Below are 13,851 nucleotides of genomic sequence, written 5' to 3'. Positions count from 1 at the left end.
ATGTTGCATGTGTAAGTTAGGGGTGTTTTGTTGGTTTTAATTTTTCTTTTAAGAGAGAAAGAGGGAAGAGTGTCTGGAAGATAGCAAAGTCACCTTCCATTTCCAGATCAGAAAAGGGAAGCAGCAGATGCTTCAGAGAGCATATAAATAAAATTACAGCGCTTGAAAGATTGATTAGCAGAGCCCCAGCTGTCCCATTATCACCAAAGTTGGAATTGATGATGTCCTTAAAAGCAAATCATTGAGTGGAAGGCGCCTGCCATGATGGCTTTGGAAACTGTATAGTCTGTTTCGAATCTCTACCTGACTGCGTCTGGAACACAAAGCAGAGGCGAGCAGTCTCCTAGGAACATCTGCTTGGATTAATTCGGGGAGAAAGAGAAATAAAAGAGGCCAGTTTGAGTCAAAAATAACATAGTGCGTTCTTACTGGGTCAAAGAGAAGGTACAGATTCTCCCCACCCTTAAAAATCGAAGCAGAACAGCCTATGATTCTCCCCACTCTGGAGCAGAATTCAACATTTCCTTCCTCCCGCAACAGGAAACCTAGCAAAATTCAGGTTCCTAGTGCTGGTCTACAAGGTCCTATATTGTTTGGGATCAGGATACCTAAAAGATTGCCTCGCCCCTTAAATTCCCAGTCAGTCACGGCACCCTGCTGGAGAGGGCTTCCTGCAGATATCCTATCAGAAGTTTATTTCCCAATGAAGGAAAGTTTTTAATGACTGGTGTCTTAATGTATTTTTAATCTTTTGTTGGAAGCTGCCCAGAGTGGCTGGGGAAACCCAGCCAGATGGGCAGGGTATTATTTATTTATTATTTTATACTTGTAAAACCAAATAAAAAAAATTTCGGGGGGGGGGGAGAAAGTGTTTGCAATTGTTTGCGAGAACTCACTTCGAGAAATGTAATAATAATAATAATAATAATAATAATAATAATAATAATAATAATAGAGAACAATGGACTCAAATACATAAACGAGGTTTATTCCGCTTACCTGAGCTATCTGGGCATATCCCATTTTGCATTGTTCGTATAGGGCGCACATATTACGTGGCATTTCTGGTGGGTTGAGGCATGAGGCAAGGTGTGGCGAACCTTCTCTCAGGAAAGCATGTAAAGAAATTAATCTTCATCCCTACTAGCAGGTGTGGCAAGCTGTGGTGTGGGCCAGTGTGGTGTAGTGGTTAAGAGTGATAGACTAGTAATCTGGGGAACCGGGTTCGCGTCTCCGCTCCTCCACATGCAGCTGCTGAGTGATCTTGGGCCAGTCACACTTCTCTGAAGTCTCTCAGCCCCACTCACCTCACAGAGTGTTTGTTGTGGGGGAGGAAGGGAAAGGAGAATGTTAGCCGCTTTGAGACTCCTTTGGGTAGTGATAAAGCGGGATATCAAATCCAAACTCTTCTTCTTCTTCTTCTGGCCCCCCAGATGGTGCTGAACCATGACTCCCATCATGCCTTGCTATTGGCCATGTTTTCTGGGGCTGATGGGAGTTGGAGTCCAGCAACATTTGGAAGACTAAAGATTCCACACATAAGGGCCAATGGCCTTGCCTTCAGGCAGCAGGGAGGTGACTCAACTCAGGGCCGGCCCCAGACATCTTGCGGCACAAGACAAAAGACACACACATACACACACCTGTTTCCTTGAAGAGCAACTGACTAGAATGGCAATTGAATTTTACTGGCAGGACATTGGCTGCCAACCGTACTGTATGGTTGTGAAACATGGACAAATACATCTCCAACTCCTCAAAAGATTCCATCAACAGTATCCCCGGAAAAATTTACTCATCACTTGGGAAGACAGGCGAACTAATGCCAGTGTGCTGGAAAAGGCAAAGATCACCAGTGTCGAAGCAATGATTCTTCAACATCAATTTTGTTGGACTGGTCATGTTGTGTGGATGCCTGATTATCATCTTCCAAAGCAACTACTCTATTCCGAACTTAAAAATGGAAAGCATAATGCTGGTGGTCAACAAAAGAGGTTTAAAGACTCTCTCAAGGCAAATCTTTAAAAATGTAGTATAGGCATTGACAACTGGGAAACACTGGCCTGCAAGTGCTCCAGTTGGAGAACAGCCTTTACCAAAAGCGTTATGGGCTTTGAAGATGCTAAAACTCAGGACGAAAGGGAGAAACGTGTGGATCCAAATTGGCCTCCACAGTCACTTACGGACTCACTTTTAAAATAGTATTTATGGAAAATAATCTTACTCGCTACGAGTGATTGCCAAAGAAGAATAGGAAAGAAGATGTTTGCTAGGCCTGATGGGAGTTGTAGTTCAGAAACATCTGGAGAGTCAAATAACTGGGAAAATTGGGCCGAGTTATTTCTCTTGCTCGCTCCTCAGACTGAAAGAAGGTCTAGAAACCACCTTTGTAGCACTTCTCCAAATTCTTTCGGTGGTCTTAAAAATGAAGCACTCAATTGCTCCGACTATGCTTACTCTATATAGTCGCTATCCAGCCATACTCCTTTTCACACCCCTTAAAAAAAACACAACCCAGTTCTTGGATCTGTCCGTTTTCCTCCCAGCATATTGATGCAAGGAACACTGTGACAAAAACAAACAAAACCTCACCAAGCAAAATGGTGAAAGGGACCTGTCAAAAATGAATGACGGGACAAGACTGTGTTACCCAGAATGCCGCAGAAGCCATTGTTCGATGCTTACCTCACGACGCATGTTTGAAACAGGTTGCTTTGTTCAGGACAAAGAGGACACACTGCCTTTGGTTTTTATCCTGGATTAGTCATTGTTTCCATGCTGGTTAACGCCATCAATTTATCCTGTAACTGACAGAAACGAAAAGCCGGTCCACACTCCCCTTTTCTCCCAGCCCTGGCTGCACCAGGCAGCTCAGTTATTACATCTTGACAAAGCTCTGGAAAACTAAGAGGACCATTTAGAGCAAAGTGAAGATGTGGATATCATAAAAGCCTGTGTGCCATATTGGGCATTAAGGAGCCAGAGGACAATGCTATACCATAAATTGCTTTGGTTTGTAGTAGCCAATGTCTCAACTTCACAACGTTCATTTGGACGCATTTAACTGGGATGGGAACGCAGCAAATAGGGGTGAGGAAGACCTTTATTTCCATTCACATTTCAAAGCAAACCTAATTCACACTTTCAAAAACAAAGTAAGTGAATTGAAACATAGCCACCCTTTGAAAACCACACTTCTCTGAATTTTGCAATGCAGTTTTCCAGCCCAGTGATGTATACTAAGGGGGGGGGGAGCATATACTGGGGTAAAGTGTATATATCAATTAAAAACAACTTGTATTGATTAAAACCTATGAAAATGCATTACGTTAGGGAACATTGTTTTGAAAAAAAATGCATGCAAAAATTAGAAGAAAATTCTGCTAAAATGCCAATGAATTTACATGAGGACTCTATAACAAAAACTCTACAAACTGATGTGACAATGTGGAGAAATGAGCTTATGATATACATTCTTCAGTTCCTGAGAAACGGCCTGATGCAGGAATCTTGTACCAGCAGGTGCCATAGGAAGGTCATAAAGATGCAGAGTCAGACCATTATCTAGCTCAGTATTTTCTTCATGACTGCTTGTTGCTCCCTGGAGAAACTGAGAAAAGAGAAGTCATGATGGCAAAAAGCAGGGCTCTTTCCCAGCCTTCCTTGGCTTAGCACAAGTCTTCTTTTCCCCAATATTCGGTTTGCTCGGTCCAGCAAAGATGTGAAGCTGCATTGCCTCTGCAGATGCAGAATACTAGACAAGCACAAGTACAGGTTAGGAAATTATTCTGGAGACATAGTAGTATCGGACTTCCAGGAATATTTGGATCCTCTTATTTCATTTTAAATGCTTATATATTCTGATATTAGAACTTCTACATTTAAAAAAAATTGTTTAGAAAGGATAAGCAGTGGAAATACTGCATTTAGCAGCGGGAGCACTTTATTGAACTGAACTGGGCATGCATTCAATGCCATCTTCCCCTTTGCGTGCACACCCAGAGCTGCAAAAATAAAAATCTGCTATAGATTAGTAAAGGGGACCACCTAGTGCCAATTCCTGGTCACCGCACTTGTATTTCAAGATGGACCAAGCAGCCAGAAATGCATTTTTAGTTGAAACACCTAAAGACATACCATCAGGCTGCTGGAAGACGGGTTATTATTTTGGTTTAATTACAGTGGTATCTCAGGTTACATACACTTCAGGTTACAGACTCCGCTAACCCAGAAATAGTACCTCGGGTTAAGAACTTTGCTTCAGGATGAGAACAGAAATCATGCGGCAGCAGCTGGAGACCCCATTAGCTAAAGTGGTGCTTCATCTTTTGATGAAGGGCGGTATAGAAATAACAAGTAAGTATCATGGAATTCTTTCTGCCAGTTCCTTAGGGAACTGTTTAGGGAAGTTTTTAATGTTTATCGCTTTATCACGTTCCCCAGGGAAGTTTGCCTGGCACCTTCATTATACACCTTTAGGCGCCAGTGGCAGGCTGTTGGAGAAGATGCCCTGCAGAAACCCTGGCGAGCTGCTACCAGTCAGTGCAGGTGATACTGAGCTAGAGCAACCAATGATCTGACTTGATATAAGGCAGCTTCCTAAATGCCTAAGGGACGCGGGTAGCACTGTGGGTTAAACCACAGAGCCTAGGGCTTGCCGATCAGAAGGTCGGCGGTTCGAATCCCCACGACGGGGTGAGCTCCCGTTGCTCGGTCCCTGCTCCTGCCAACCTAGCAGTTCGAAAGCACGTCAAAGTGCAAGTAGATAAATAGGTACCGCTCCGGCGGGAAGATAAACGGCATTTCCGTGCGCTGCTCTGGTTCGCCAGAAGCGGCTTAGTCATGCTGGCCACATGACCCGGAAGCCGTACGCCGGCTCCCTCAGCCTATAGAGCAAGATGAGCACTGCAACCCCAGAGTCGGCCACGACTGGACCTAAAGTTCAGGCGTCCCTTTACCTTTACCTTAAATGCCTAAGATGCTGGCATGACACGACGGCGCACAAATGCTGAGCTTTGTACAGCTGCCAGTTTCTGCCTGGGATGCCAAGCATTGCATAACCAAAACCTCCCTGGTCCACGCAGCCCTGCTAAAACTTGGGTTGTTTGGAAGTTCAAAGACTGACAAGTGTTTGGAAGCAGCGGAAAGGACAGGCACGGAAAGATAAAAAATGGGAGACTGGGAAAAGTGTTTTATTTTCTTCTTGATCCTCCATAAACACAGTGTGGTTTAGAAAAAGCCAAAAGGAAGACGCAGCCATCAGCGATATCTGCCGATAAGGGAAAGGGGGAACGCAGTGTATGGTCAACCGTGTTTCAATGGCCTTTGAGCCTAGAAAAGAGAGCCCAATCAGCTCCAAAGTGCCTCCACAGGAGTGCTTTGGATACGACCGAAATGGAAGGGAACACTTTTTAAAAAGCAAACACACACCACTGCATCCAAACAGATGGTGTGGCTGGTGTTCTCCAGGAGCGATTGCTGGGCAGCATTTTAAACCCCCGACTAGCCCCAGCGAAACACAAACATCCCACCCTCCTCAACATACACACCAAATTCCAAGGGGATGTTCAATTCCGACAAGGGTTTTCTTGTTTCCCCTTCATGCACACTCTTCCCTGAAGTCCAATCCCCATTGTGGAAGCTGCATGTATGCAGATTAAACTGCAGAAAGCTTGCGCACTGGGGTCAACAAGGAGAAACCTGATCGGGTACAGGGGGAGATTAAATGCGTGTTCTGGCAGTAGGTCGTCTCCACTCCCCAAAAGCAGCTTCCCGCCCCTATAACAGCGCAATTCAATGTGTTTCAGCGCACGTGCCGTTTTAGCTGGATATGCTAGGTTTTAAAGATTTATGAACATGCTGAGAATCCCCATCCCCACCCCCTCATTCTTTTCAAAAGAGAAAACAAACTTGGGAATCCGGAGAGACGCCAATACTATGGAGCAATGATTCAGTTTTCAGTGTTGACTTTGAGTTCGGAAGTAATAAATAAAATGTGCCAAGCATGATCTTGCAGATATAGAAAGAGCTGGTGTTTGTACATAGCCAGCTGGGAAATTAAGGTACCCCACTCCCTCATGGTGAGAGAACCATTCTCTGCCTTTCCCAAGTTATGCTGTAGTGGCCCTCCAGATGAAACCCAACTGCCATTGGCCCTGGCACGTGTGTCCAATGGTCAAGGACGATGGGTGTTGTGGTCCAGCAAAATCTGGAGGGCCTCAGCCTCCCCAGCCCTGGAATAAATTATTCTAGAACAAAACCTGCTCAATGCTGGGGGACGGAAGTAGCAGGAGTTTCTGTGCTCTTGAAAGCTGCCTTGGGTCATTAGGCAGCCCACCTAGTCCAATATTGTCAAGTCTGAGCTTGCCCCTTCCAAGGGTGAGTGGCAATGAGCTTCAGTCTGCTCTTCCCCACCAACCCAATCCCATCCACCAAGGATTTTGAGAGCAGCCTCCCAGACTCCCGAGTTAGGTAAAAGGTAGCGCTGGATTAGCTCTTCTTTTCCCATTGTGCAAGGATGACACCAAAAGTTTGCCATCCCATTTAATCAGCTGCGCCCTGTGTGCATGAAAGCTGTATCCACTCTGTACCATGCAAGAATGGCGGCAGGGAGATATTTCTCTGAGTTGCTACATTCCAAATGGAACAGTTTTGGCCTAACTGGTTGTAGGTGGCAATTCACACGTGCCCAGGGAGCCTTGCAAAAGCTTCGGTACAGGCAAAGAGGAAGCCAGCCCATCTCAGCAGGAGTCCGTGGTTCGCGCGAACTTCTGAGAACCTTTCAAAAGCCCTGACCTGCTTGTTAGAAGGAAATGCATGTTCCACAACGGCCTCTGCCATCTGCATACAGAGCAAAGATGAGTCGAATGATCTCTGTGTCATTGGCTACCCAAACCCCAGGGTTGGGATCCAGAACTGGCGCACCCAAGGTCACAGCGACCTTTGCAAAGTTATCTTTAACCTATAGGCCAGCATGGAAGCGAAGATTCACCCCTTCCCCGCTGAAATGAGATGACAACCCGAAAGCTTCACTGATGCAGCCCTGAGCCCACTAGAGACTCTCGCAATTACTACAACATGTGGAGGAGGGAGCTGCTAAGGTGTCCTTTGAAATGAAAATAACAATGTAGGAATGGCTCTGGATTTTGAAAACCACCACCCGCTCGTTCGTTTAGCTGCCAATAGCAAGGAACAGGGTTGTTGTTTTTTAAGATGCAGTAAAATGATAAAAAAATAAATAATAATAAAAAAAAGAGGGAGAGTCTCCGTCCTCTGCAAAAATGCACCCCATTCCCACTTCAAAGCACTGTGCTTCAGTGTCTCACAGAGTCTAATGTCAGCCATCTGTGGCCAAAATTATGGCGGCCCCGAAGATCCCAACGTTCTGCCCAACCAGCTTCATTTGATTCCAGAATTCGACTCGGCGGGAATCGTGCCAGTAACCCAAGTTGCCGTCGATGAAGAGGATGACCAGAGGGAGGATGACCGACAAGATCTGAGCGGCTGCGGTGATGTAGTAGCCAGATAGGAAGGACAGGGCCAGCACCCCGTAGAGGACAAAGAGGAGCTGTAAGGCAATTTCTCCACCTGGGACGCCACTGAGATAGGCAAGGCGGTCTTCCTTGCTGTGCTGGAGAGAGTAGGCCTGGAAGAGGAAAGGGAGACAAGCAAAGAAAGTGAGGGTGATGGGAGTTGTAGTCCAGCAACATCTAGGGTTCCAAACATTTGGGATTTGACCATTTTGGGATTTGACAGCATACGTACCACGCAGATGAGGTAGATGCCAATGAAAACCTGCCCCGTGGACTGCAGGGACCTGTTCCGCGGTTTCTGCCGGTAAATCTCGCCGGCCCCGCTAGACAAGACCAAGAGACCGCCAATGATGGCTATCGTTCGTGAATACATCCTCACCTGCGCCAAAAGACAAGGCAGGCAAGTTAACGGAAAGCAAAGCAAACACCTTGAATCCACAATAACCAGAGATATGCTGGTTTACTGTATCATATGAGATGCAAACATTTGCCTCCTGGCACAGTATCCTGTGCACCCAAATTCCCAAGCAGCCACACTGCTATTTTTGCAAGGAGAGAGCATTCTTCTACTCTGGTCTAGCACAGACCATTTTTGGAAGATTACAGTTAAATGCCTTGTTCAGACCTACAAATCCCAGCTTAATAAACATGAAGGATCCTTGCATATGTGCATTCCAGCCTTACGCAGCCCCCAGCACTGCTGAGACAAATCCAGGAAGTCTTCCATTGTATATAGTTTTCTGATACATCCACAAACCACAAAACTATGGTTGCCGGGTTCAGAATGAGCCATGATCTTAAACAATGGTTTGTACATTAACCGGAAATGTGGGTAAATGGAAGACTTCCTGGGTTGATCTTGAAGGGAAAGGTGAGGATAAAGCAGGCAGGCACAAGGTTTGTGAATATGTTGGTGTATTAAGCAAAGTTCTGTACTTCTGAAATGGGCCAGGGTCTGATATCAGAAGGGCTAGACAGAAAGCAGAAACGGGGTGAAAATTAAAGGTGTCATTGTCCAATTTGCTATCTCACTTAGATTCACAACCAACGCCTAATCCACACAGGCTCAGAGCAGATACCCTGTAGAGTAAAGCCATCATAAAAAATTAATCCTGTACTTACTCTAAAAGCACTTTAGAAGACAAACCATTCTTTATCCCTCAGCACTTATAGGCACAAACTAAAGCATCTCACATTGCTCACCTCTGGCAGATCCTCAGTCTCAGGCAAACCTGAAGATCTGTTCAGAGGAAAGCTCAGTGCCACAGCCTTACGCCCGGAGGCAACTATCAGCCTGCAAGCTAAATCCAGTCAACAGAGAAACCATCTAGCCGCTGACTGGTCTGATGTCCTTCAGGAAGCAAAGAGGAGCCCTATGGACACATCTAATCTCACCACTGTCCTTTATTGCAAAGAAAGCAATTGGGGGGGAGGGGGGGTGTTAAGGCTGGAAAGGGAGGTGACCAAAGAGCAACATGAGTGTAGAAAGCAAGCGGCAGGGGTCACTTTTGCTCCAAACATTTAAGAGTTGGGGATTTTTAAAAAGTGGGCAATTGATATAAATGCATAAACAATATCTGGGATTCATGCAGGATAGCTTCAATAGCATATGAAGGATTATACACACATGCAGGGCAGGTCCACATATAGACAAACTACAGTCAAACCTCAGTTCTCGAACAGCTCCGTTTTCGAACATTTCGGCTCCCGAACACCAAAAACTCGGAAGGAAATGCTCCAGTTTTTGAACGTTTTTTGGAACCCGAACATCCGGCACGACTTCCGCTTGAGTGCAAGCAGCTCTTGCAACCAATCAGAAGCCATGCCTCAGTTGTTGAACGTTTCAGAAGTCAAATGATCTTCCAGAACGGATTACGTTCGACAACTGAGGTTTGGCTGTATGCCTCTGACCACTTGACACTCAGGGCAAACACCAGGGTTTGGTTCCCTTCCTCATAAGCTATTGGGAGACGATGCTCTAAGCCAGCCTTTCTCAACCTGTGGGTCCCCAGATGTTGCTGAACTACAACTCCCATCATACCAGCTAGCAAGGCCAGAGCTCAGGGATGATGGGAGTTGTAGTGCAACAACATCTGGGGACCCACAGGTTGAGAACCGCTGCCTAAGCAATCAGAGACTGCACCTGCATGTGTGTCTTTGCGCCACCCTCTTCATGCCTCTTCTGGTTCTTCTGGTTCTGGGAGACCAGAGAGGAGGGGAGCTTGTCACAGCAAGAGGGGCTGTGACTCTTCACTAGCCTGACTCATCTCTGCCTCTTGGCCTCCCTCATCCCACTCTTGTTTCAGCTTCTGCCTCTGATTCTGGACTTCTCTCTGCCACAGATTCTTCCCACTCACTAAACCCTGTTACCTCTTCAAGCTTCTGACACCTCCTCCTCCCAGTTTTTTCCCTCTTCCCACCACTACCCCCCAGGCTCTGAGCCTTCTTCCCTTGGTGGTTCCCAAGCTGGGGACGTTTTGTACGCAGAGCAAGCGCTCTTCTACTCAGCTGCAATCTAGTACAGTCCAACTGCAGCTTTTGAGAAGACAATGAGCCAAAGACTCTCTCTCTCCTCTCTCTCACCTTCAGCCAGTCTCCATAGTGTGCATAGCCTCCAATGTACGCCGCATATGTGCTGATAGCCAACTGAAGGGCAGCCCCCAGGGCAAACCACCTGCGTTTCACCCCGAAGGACATGAAGCTGGCACACAGCACCGCCATGCCCATGTCGAAGTAGAGGAATGGAACAGGGATGTCTGGTTTTCTGGGCAAGGAAATAAAATGTAGAACGTTAGTCATCAAAGGCACCCAGAAGAAACAAATACAGCACAAGGAGAAAGGAAAGAGAAAAACAGGGCTATGGTTTTGTTTTGTTTTTTAAGAACTAAATCCCCAAGGAGGAATCATTCCACCCCGAAACAGACCCAGCTATGGAAAGCTTTTTCGCGACGTACGAACTGCTGCAAAGCTATGCAGATTTAATTAGCGTCGCTAAATGCAACATTTTGAAACCACGGGGAATTCAATTTCAAGCACAAACTGTTAGAAGTGCTATGGAACTCATTGCCACGATATGTTATTTTGAAAGTCTGGACTTGGGGGGATATGTGTGTGTGTGTTTTAGTAAGTCAGTATACTAGCAGCACGGGACGCGGGTGGCGCTGTGGGTTAAACCACAGAGCCTAGGACTTGCCGATCGATCGGAAGGTCGGCAGTTTGAATCCCTGCGACGGGGTGAGCTCCTGTTGCTCGGTCCCTGCTCCTGCCAACCCAGCAGTTCGAAAGTATGTCAAAGTGCAAGTAGATAAATAGGTACCGCTCCGGCGGGAAGGTAAACGGCATTTCCGTGCGCTGCTCTGGTTCGCCAGAAGCGGCTTAGTCATGCTGGCCACATGACCCGGAAGCTGTAGGCCAGCTCCCTCGGCCAATAAAGCGAGATGAGCGCCACAACCCCAGAGTCGGCCACAACTGGACCTAATGGTCAGGGGTCCCTTTACCTTTACCTATACTAGCAGCAGCTCTAGGTTTCTACCCCAATTATAGTTAGCCATATAAACATCCATGTTCTTTTACTTCCTTTTCCCAGAGTTTTCCACCATCTCTCTTCCCATCTGCAGCCATGACAAGAAACACATGCATTTGCCAATACACTTGGGAAGCTATGTTCAGGTATCCATCCTGCAGGCTTGTAAACAGCCACTGGCATGGTCACCTGTGGCGACTATGACTCATCTCCAGGCAACCTGCAATCTCTGAAGCATCCAGTCCTAGCTTCCAGAGCAGGAGAAAACAAGCTTGCTCTGTCCTCCATGTTACAGCCCTTTAGATATTTGAAGATGGCTATCAAATCTCCTCTATCTCTTTTTTTGACATACCCAGCTCCCTCAACCGTTCCTCATAAGTCTTGCTTTCCAGACCCTGTATCATCTTTTCAACACCCTTCTTAAATTGCCCAGAACTGGGCACAAGTATTCTAGGTGTGGTCCAACCAAGGCAGAATAGATGCTTCAATGGAGATTCCTGCATTGCAATGGGTTAGTTAGATGAAAGTACCCCTGGGAATAACCATATAACCTTTAGCCCTGCATACAGAAGCTTCTTAATCTTTAATGGTTTATTATGTTATTACGTTATCATAACGACCCACAATGGCCCTGGCTTGGCCAGGCTACCCAGAAATTCCTTTGCAGCTTATATTCTCCTTTCCTATCACAAATAGCCCCAAACTCTGGCATTTGTTAATTTTGGTGCTTAGGAGGACACACACAGTTCTGTAACATTATGCTGGAAGCCGCTCAGCTGGGCAGGGTACTACTACTACTACTAATACCAATAATAAAATAATAATATTTATTGAATTTATATACAATCATATCTCGGGTTACAGACACTTCAGGTTGCGTTTTTTGGGGTTATGGACGCGCCGAAACCCAGAAGTACGGGTTACTTCCAGGTTTTGGCGGTCACACATGCACAGAAGCGCTAAATCACGCTTTGTGCATGTGCAGAAGCGGCGAATCGCAACCCGCCCGTGAGCAGACGCGGCACTGCGGGTTGTGAACGCTGCGGGTTGCGAATGTGCCTCCTGCACGGATCACGTTTGCAACCCGAGCGTCCACTGTACCACCCTATACTGGGAGGTCTCAGGACAGTTCACAGAATAAGGATGGTTCAAATAATAATAATAATATTTTATTGAACTTTATTACGGCCATTGGCCCATCACACGACAGTTTCCCATACCAACATAATGTACTTAAAACTCCAAATTTAAAACCGCCAAAACTTACAAAAAACAGACAAGAACCAAAGCAAAACAAAAACAAAAGACCAACATCATACATTACAATAAATTTGTAACATAAACATCGCCCTCTACTCATAAATTAGTAGAAGACATCAATGGTGATATCACCTAATTACATCCTAAAACATAGATCATAGTTTAGAGGGATTATCCGAGCCTCACAGGAGTCCGTTAATAATAATAATAATATTTATTGAATTTATAAAGCGTCCTATAGCGGGAGGGCTCAGGACGGTTCTCAGAATAATATTATTATTAATAATAATTAATTCCAACTTTACAATTCTGTGGTTTTTCCCCCACCGCACCCCACTCTATGAAGACCCTGGAGGGCTCCCCACCCTTCTCCTTTCCCCACCCCACAAGCCCCCTTAGCTCACGACCTCCTAAAAGCAAATACTGGATTCCTTCCCTGACCCCACAACCCGCCGGGGAGTCAAGGCGCAGAAGGCCCTCTGCACATGCTCAGAAGCGCCCTCGACGCTGCCACCGCCACCGCTTTCCCGGCCGCGCGGGCTCACCGGCGGGCGTCGGCGCGCTCGGCGTTGAGGAGGAGGCCGCTGAGGCAGTGCCAGAACGGGAAGCGCGTGAGAAGCACCGAGCCCACCCGCATCAGCAGCCGCAGCGCCCCGCGCCGCCGACGGTGCCCGGAACCCCCGCTGCCCGCCGCCATCTTGCTGCAGGGCGGAAGTACGGGCAACGCGGGCGGCTTCCCTGCCCGACGCCGTGGTCCGTCGAGGCTTCGCTCCCGCCGACGCCTGTTTCCCAAAGTCTTCCGGCCTTGAACTGACACGCGGGATGGAAGGTTCCTGCCTTCTCCTCCTCGCACCTGGGCCGCGCTGCAGCCAGGGCCGGGTGTAGGTTTGAAGAGGCCCTAAGCTACTGAAGGTAATGGGGCCCTTTATATGTCCAGCTGTCCTTTGTCAACAACAAATTGTCGCTTTTTTGTGTGTTGAATATGTGCTATATGGTAATTCATGGACGTAATGGGCAACCAGTCCATGCAGAATGTAGGCACCCTATATATAGAAATGAGCAAACCAGTGATATTTTAGGGAGCAGGCCAGCAGGTGGGGCCCATGACTTACATCATAGGAGCCTACACAACACAAAACACTGTCGCTGTATGTAGGTTTTATTTGATTTGTTTTTTCCTCTTATATTTTGGAAATGTACATCCAGTTATTATTATTTTCCTTTCAATTTTTTGGGGGCCTCCAAGAGAGTGTGGCCCTAAGTTATAGCTTGTTTAGCTTATACGTAAATCCGGCATTGGCTGCAGCACATCGGTAGCCCCGGCTTCTTGTCACAGCAGGAAGCAACAAAGCGTTCCCTTCCCACCCCAAAAAAAGTTTCAAGTTGCTGCCTGTTTCTTCCAACACCCAGGACAGGCAGAAATTCATCAGGCGAAGCATCCATATGCAGCCGGTCAATTGCACACCAGCTGAATTTGCACCAGTCGTGCAGCTGTAAAGTTATTTGTGCATTTATTCCCCCCACCCACACACACAC

At 46.7% G+C, this 13,851-nt stretch overlaps 1 protein-coding gene across 1 annotated transcript; it reads right to left on the bottom strand.

Moving 5' to 3' along the window:
- Nucleotides 1–5,176: 5,176 nt before the first annotated feature.
- On the bottom strand, nucleotides 5,177–13,030 carry TMEM101 (transmembrane protein 101). The gene is made up of 4 exons (XM_053361683.1): nucleotides 12,861–13,030; nucleotides 10,116–10,296; nucleotides 7,765–7,911; nucleotides 5,177–7,645 (listed from the first exon to the last, which is right to left on the bottom strand). Exons 1-4 carry the CDS (start codon nucleotides 13,010–13,012, stop codon nucleotides 7,337–7,339), a joined length of 789 nt encoding a protein of 262 aa, XP_053217658.1. The 5' UTR covers nucleotides 13,013–13,030; the 3' UTR covers nucleotides 5,177–7,336.
- Between the last annotated feature and the right edge of the window lie 821 nt (nucleotides 13,031–13,851).

Source organism: Podarcis raffonei, chromosome 13 (genome assembly GCF_027172205.1).
Source record: "Podarcis raffonei isolate rPodRaf1 chromosome 13, rPodRaf1.pri, whole genome shotgun sequence".
Taxonomy (NCBI): domain Eukaryota; kingdom Metazoa; phylum Chordata; class Lepidosauria; order Squamata; family Lacertidae; genus Podarcis; species Podarcis raffonei.
The sequence above is the reverse complement of the archived record's forward strand: the minus strand, read 5'-3'. Positions and strand labels throughout refer to the sequence as shown.